The 7,112-nt window shown below is 35.7% G+C and overlaps 1 protein-coding gene across 3 annotated transcripts in view; it reads left to right on the top strand.

Annotated features, from left to right (window-relative positions):
- The window catches only part of SNX25 (sorting nexin 25), a 133,843-nt gene that overhangs the window by 29,488 nt on the left and 97,243 nt on the right, over nt 1-7,112 (top strand). For all 3 annotated transcript variants that reach the window (XM_023737208.1, XM_023737207.1, XM_004382764.2), the window contains exon 2: nt 1,477-1,561. In XM_023737208.1, the coding sequence (XP_023592976.1) occupies nt 1,540-1,561 (22 nt within the window). In that variant the 5' untranslated portion in view covers nt 1,477-1,539. The remainder of the gene's footprint in view (nt 1-1,476; nt 1,562-7,112) is intronic.

The following is a 7,112-nucleotide window of genomic DNA, read 5'->3' on the forward strand; positions in this document are numbered from 1 at the left end:
GGCTGCGGTAGTTGTGGTCCGTTAGTCCTTTGGACTAATCTTTCCCTTGTGTCTTTGATTTTCTTCATTCTCCCTTGCTCCAGATGGGGTGAGACCAGTGGAGCACCTTAGATGGCCGTTCACAAGCTTTTAAGACCCCAGATGCTACTCACCAAAGTAGAATGTAGAACATTTTCTTTATCAGTTATGTTATGTCAGTGGAGCTAGATGTCCCCCAAGACCATGGTCCCCAGCCCTCAGCCCAGTAACTTGGTCACTCAGGGAGTTTGAATGTGTCTATGGAGCATCCGTGACCTTGCTTGGTCAAGTTGTGCTGACTTCCCCAGTATTGTGTACTGTCTTTTTTTAAAATTATATTCAACTTTTTAGTTTTTGAACAAAAACCTTAAGGCAAGGATTTTAAATAATAAAACATAGTATATTCTAGACACTTGTTGGTTTTTTTTTTTTAATAGTCAGCTTATTAAATTTGGACTCCTACAGTTCTGTTGTAATGCTCTATTCAACGTTTGTATCATTACCTTCTTAAAAGCCTGTAGAAATAGATGCTCCCCCAGCAGTGTATGGAAATGACATTTCCTTGCATCCTTGCCAGTGTTGGATATGTGAGTCTTTAGCCCCTTTAGCTCTCTGATAGTGTCGCATTCCTTTAATTTGCATTTCTGTAATTAAAAATAGGGTTGCATTTAAAAAATATATTTATTGGTCATCTGTGTATCTTTTATGATTTGCCTTTTCAATCTTTTTACTTGGTTTTCTTTTGAGTTACTTTTTTCTTAGCTCTTTGTGTATTAAATAATAGTCCTTTGTTTCATGTGTTGCAGATAATGTATCCTAGTTTATAATTTATATTTTGCTGTATAGTGTTTTCGTTATGTAGGAGTTTTCTGTTTTAAATAGTCATTTGTCAGGTTTTTTGTTTGTTTGTTTGTTTATAACTTTTGGATTTTGCATCTTATTTTAGGGAGGCATTCATCATTCCAAGATCGTAAACAGCTTCTCCCTTATTTCCTCTTAATACTATTTTAGTTTTTAAAAAATTAGCCCTTTAATCAATTTGAAGTTATTATGTGTGAAGTGTGAGGTAGGAATCTAACCTTTTTTCCCACGTAAATATCAAATTATCCCAACATTATTTATTGAATGCTGTGTTTTTCTCATTGATTTCAAATTCTTTCTTTACGATGTTCTTTCCATATATATGTGCATCTGTTTTTGTACTCCGTACTGTTCTGTCGATTTGTTTATTGCTACACTGGTGTCATACGGTTTTGATATCTGGTAGAGAAAACCCTTTCTTAATTTTAAAAAATGTTTTCACTAATCTTAAGCATTTATTTACTTTTCTAGAACAGCTTTATAATCTGTCAAGCATTATCTTAATGTGGTTTAGGTGGTATTTTATATCTTTGGTTTTAATTTAATAAATGATTGCTTCACTTAGAAATTTGTATCTTTTTTTTCCTTGCATTTCAGAGTCCTGTGTATGGAAACTCACAGGAGTCAGTTCAGTCTAGAAGGGTAGTAATTTCTCATAATATGGATAAAGCTCTGAAAGAAGGTAAGGATTAAATGAGTATATCATTATTATATAAAGCAATTCTTTATGTTCTCAAAGTGGAATAATAATTAGCAGATTTGTCTGTTCTTGTCTGCGTATAGCATTATGAGCTTTTTCTTCATGTATTTGTATTTGGTGACTAAATAAAAACAATCCATGTTTTGGTTGAATAGAAGAGAATTAAACATTTATTGAGTAGGTATTTCCTGGTTACATGAAGCTAGGCGACCGTGTGGAGCTAGTTCCATCCTATGATATAAGCAAGGATGTGCTCTGTTTCCTAAGATAGCTACCAGGAAAGAATTTTTTTCTTCTGGATATAACCTAGAAGAGGGGAGGGAGGACTGGGATAAATGTGCTCAGGCTCACTCATGGATAAACTGGTCAACCAAATTAAGGGATGACTATCAATTATTAAGAAGAATTAAGGATAATATCCCCCACACACCCCCTGAGTTCCTAATTGTTACCTGTAGGAAGGTTAGTCTGATACAAGCTGTTCCACCATTTCTGGAACTAGAACTCTTGCCTCAGTGTTTCAAGGCTTAGAGATTTCTCTACACTTAGATACAACCTGCTTTTCTTGGATGGGCCAGTCTATTTGTTTCAGAAACATTTATGAAAAAAATAACAGGATGATGACTGAGACCTAGTTGGAAAATGTATATATATCCTAAAGTGGATTTCTGTGCAGTGATTTCTTTTGAAAGAAAAATATTATCTTTGGGCAAGAGCTTTAGTTAATTACACTTTGGTACGGTATTTTTTTTTTTTTTTTTTAAACCATATTCTAGAATGTTTACAATTTCCTGTCCTTTGTTTTAAAGCAAAACAGTTTCCAGGGAAATTGAATATTATCTACCAAAAACAGTTATGGGCTGCTGTAAAGTTAGTTATTGGGAGTAAAAATTTTTGTATTGGGCATTAGTTATTAAAAAACAAAAACAAACCACAACCACCTTAGAAATAATTTAGACATTTGATTTAATGGAGAATCAGTGAGAATCTAGAAATACATGTTGAGATTAAGAGGTTTCTTAAACATTTAGAAAATCTTAGTAGTGATTCTCACTTGCATCTCCTGAGTATTTAATTTACATTTCTAAACCTTGGCAGCAGTATATTTAATTGAAATTCAAAATGTTAGTAACTAGCTATGAAAGGCTTGTATTGATTTTACATAAAATTGATGATTTCTTTGTATGCTTGCAAAGTATAAACAACAGGGACACATGTTAAGGCAGCAGTGATTTAAGTTCAGTGGATATGAGGTACTTATAGACTATTTGAACTTTTTCTTTTGAAATTGGTTTAAATGAGATAACATCATTGCATCATTTTATCTTTAAATATCTATTTTGCTCCTTCTGGAAAGAATAGTTTAAAAATGATTTATTCAAAGAGTAGAATAAAATATCAAGGCATGTTTGTGTGTTTACGTATGTATATATGTTTTGTGTGTAGGGTTTTTTTTTTTTTGTCTTTAAAGGGAATTTGTGCTGTAGGTCAGTGTAAGTTGGGATTTGTCTTAAGTCTACAGATTGAATTTCAAAGACGAAAGAATAGTCAAAATCGCAGAGAAAGGTAATATAGTTAGGGTTTCTGTGACACATTAAGAACAACTGAAGCTACAGATGCTGGAAGTTAAATAGCACTCAGGGGAGGATGATCAGAGCATACATATTATTACCGTTTTGTTAGTCAATTTAAGATGTCAAAACTATATTTTAGGGGTGCAGATAGAGTCTGAATGAACTATATGTCTATTTCAGAAGTCAAAACAGCCACCTTTCTATACCAGATACCCTTAAAAGTTTCTCCTAAAGCTGCATTTCTTGAAAAACTGACCGAGGGTAGAAAAAGGATTATTTTAAATATCTGTTTGACTTAAAGTTAAATCTCATTAGATCTATTGCCTAATTTTCACTAGGCTACCCTGAATTATCTTAGTAATATGGACCACAGAATTTAATTCAGTGATTATTGAGTACCCACTATTTGCTCAGTAGTATCCTGAATATTAAACTGAAAGTTCTTGAATTGAAAATGATTCATTATAAAATGCTATCATTTTCAAAGCATTGGGGAGATTGACTTTAGTACTTTGTGTTATAAGACAAAGTTCTGAATGTCTGAGAAATACCATTACTTTCATTACTTTTTATAGTGTTCTTTACAGGTGTGTCTTATGTTACATGTACGTTTCAAAGTGAATACATTTCTTTTAGTTTTGATTGGTTCTCAATACCTTTCTGAACTTCACTGGTAAATATGCACATTAGCAAATGGTCCATATTATGCAAAAGGACCATAACTTGAAAACACTTATGATAACAGAAGATATTTCAAGGTCATTGTCCAACAATTACAGAGTTTTTATCTTCTTTGAAACAGGTCCTAGATAAGGGGAACCTGATGTGGTAGAACTCTTACTAGGCTCCCTCTGTGGCCAGTTCTAGAGAATGCCAGATCTCTAAGGACGAGATGCTGACATACGGGAAGCAGGACTTGTCCCTGAACGACTGTGACTTCTCCCACCCTTTTAAGCTCAACTCATCTGCTCTTCACCCAGGGTTATGTGATTCATACCAATTGTTCTGTTGAATGACCGAACAGATCAATCAGTGACATAAATAACCCCAAATCTTCCTAGACGATGACTTTGCTTCCAAATACAAATAGCCATTCTCAGCGGCCTTTAAAAACTTTGCAGACCATAAAGGCGATCTAAATGAACAGTGGAATTATTGTTGTCCTGTCCTGGTTGAATGAGGACTATTTCTGTGTTCTAAGATGTCAGGGCCATGGACATTTGTGAGTCATGGTGCTCTACCTAATGGGCAGGAATTACTGTACCTCTGAATTACTCTCCGGAAAAGGCAGAAGTGGAAAAAATGGCTCTCTTGGAGCTCTCTCCTTGCTTATACTATTTACTTAGCTTGAGTTGTTCCTTGTTCTGAACATTTACAGCTGGAAATTACCTAACAGCACATAATCTGGACTAACATAACAGCCTTGTAAGTGCTCTCCCCACCTCTAGTTTTTCACTGTTACCCTCTTTTCAGACTAATGAAAACTAAATTTCCAATCATATACTCCATTCTTTACAGTCTTTGGTGGTTCTTCTTTACCTACTGATTCCTTTGAGAGTAGTCCTAGAAAATAGATTTGAGTGATAACTGCACTATAAAAATTTACAGCCTTGGAAACCCTATAGGGCAGTTCTACTCTGTCCCGTAGGTTCGCTGTGAGCTGGGATTTTATTTATTAACATATGCAGTGTAGTTAACATATGTAATGGGACATTTTGTAGGTGAATGTACCCTTCACATTGAGCCTTTAGCATGTATAATATTTTAAAGATTTTAAGATCTTTTATAATCAGTCTTAATTTCCTAGCTGTTGTAAGTTGAAATTCAATTTTAACAAAAAGCAAAAATGCTTCTATTTGCCGAACATTTGGACTGCAGATTTATTTGCAACAATGAGCTGAGTAGAAGGAATGTTTGATTGGCAGGCAGCAAACTTGGCTTTGCCACCTACTTGATTTTGAACAAGTTATTTCACTTCATTGAGCCTCAATTTCCTGACAAGATCAAACTAAATTACTGGGTAGGAACCATGGTTTGTTTATCTGTGGCCAATAAATGAGATTATAGGATTGGCCCATTTGTCTTTTTTCCCATAATTTCTTTACATCTGGATCAGAAACCTTTTCTTTTTTGTTCTTAATGGAATAATTCCAATTAAGAATGAGATGTGACTACTTTTGCAAAATCTAGCAAATATAATAGCCATTTATTCAACATGCTATCTAGAAGTGAACAGAAAATGGCTGAAAGTTTTGTGAATGATTTCTTTCTTGGTTTTCCTTTGCTTTGCTTTTTCTTTTGTATTCGGTGGTTAGTGGTGTGGATAATAAGTCCCACTTACTTACTGGAAGCCCTTTATAAATATTTATTTAATGAATGGTGAAAGAATGAGGTACTATAACTGAAATGTACACTTTTTTCTTTTCAATGCTTGGCCCTTAGTCTTTGGTAGATAATTGTTCTCAGTTATGAGGCACAGTTATACTGTCCCCACGAATTTTTCATTTGAGTCCAGTGGAATCACTTTGAGAGTCTAAACATTTGTATATGCGTGAATGAACAAAAAATCCTGATGGATGTTTTTGAGCTATGGGATTCCAAATACTATTTTGTAAATTGTTACAAAGCTGCATTGCAGGAAATGTGGAAAAACATTGGGTACACTTTCATGGTTGATATTCTGAGAAGAAAACCATCACAGAATGTTGAAACAAGAATGGTGCTTCCTTTGACCTGTGGGCATTTGCAGATATGTGGAATCCTCACACAGGGCAAATACTAATCCTGCACTGGAGGTTCCATCTGCTGTTTAGTTTTCTCAGAAACACATGACTTCATCTCATCCCCCCTCCAAAAAAAAGAAAACCCACCTAAGTTTATTGTTCTTAAGTCTCTCAGTTGGTCTGAAGTGGCCAAGGTGAATAAAATAAACACCAAATCTTAGGCTAACAAATTATTCGAGAGTCAGAGGTTAGCCATTTTTACGTCAGCGTCAAGTAGAAGCAGTGTCACAAGTTACATTTCGCTCCTCAGGGTTCCTGGGGACAGAGTAGCCTGCAGACAAGCCAAGTAAAGCAGAAGGCTAAATAGTTCATGTCTAAGATGATGTATAGTAACAACTGGAATTAAGCCAAATCAAGTGTTGTTTAAAAAGGAAAGAAAGAAAGAAACTTTGAGAAATAAGTGGTGATTCAAAAAATAAAAAGCCCTGGTATCCTTGAGTACAATCCAGGATTGTGTAGCTAAATGTTTTTCTCCCCTCAGGTCATTGGGGGAACCACCACTTGCCCAGTAATATTTTTATTTTCCAAAAGACCTAGATTCTTACAAAAAATCACATTGGTGTCGCCTCTGTGTTCTACAGCTGTACTGCCAACACAGTAGTCGCAGACATGTAGCTCTTGAGCCCTGAAATGTGGCTAGTCCAAATTGAGATGTGCTGCAGGCGTAAAATGCACACCACATTTTTTTATTTTTTGTATTGTACTTTTGATGAAGGTTTACAGAACAAACTAGCTTCTCATTAAACAGTTTGTACACATATTGTTTTATGATGTTGGTTAACAACCCCAGGACATCTCAACACTCTCCCTTCTTGACCTTGGGTTCCCTATTACCAGCTTTCCTGTCCCCTTTTGCCTTCTAGTCCTTGTCCCTGGACTGTTGTGCCCCATTAGTCTCATTTTGTTTTATGGGGCTGTCTAATCTTTGCATGAAGGGTGAACCTCAGGAGTGACTTCATTACTGAGCTAAAAGGGTGTCTGGGGGCCATACTCTCAGGGTTTTTCCAGTCTCTGTCAGGCCAGCAAGTCTGGTCTTTCTTTGTGAATTAGAATTTTGTTCTACGTTTTTCTCCAGCTCTGTCCGGGACCCTCTGTTGTGATCCCTGTCAGAGCAGTCAGTGGTGGTAGCCAGGCACCATCTAGTTGTACTGGACTCAGTCTGGTGGAGGCCGTGGT

This window comes from Trichechus manatus, unplaced genomic scaffold (genome assembly GCF_000243295.1).
Source record: "Trichechus manatus latirostris isolate Lorelei unplaced genomic scaffold, TriManLat1.0 scaffold00099, whole genome shotgun sequence".
In the NCBI taxonomy this organism is placed as follows: Eukaryota; Metazoa; Chordata; class Mammalia; order Sirenia; family Trichechidae; genus Trichechus; species Trichechus manatus.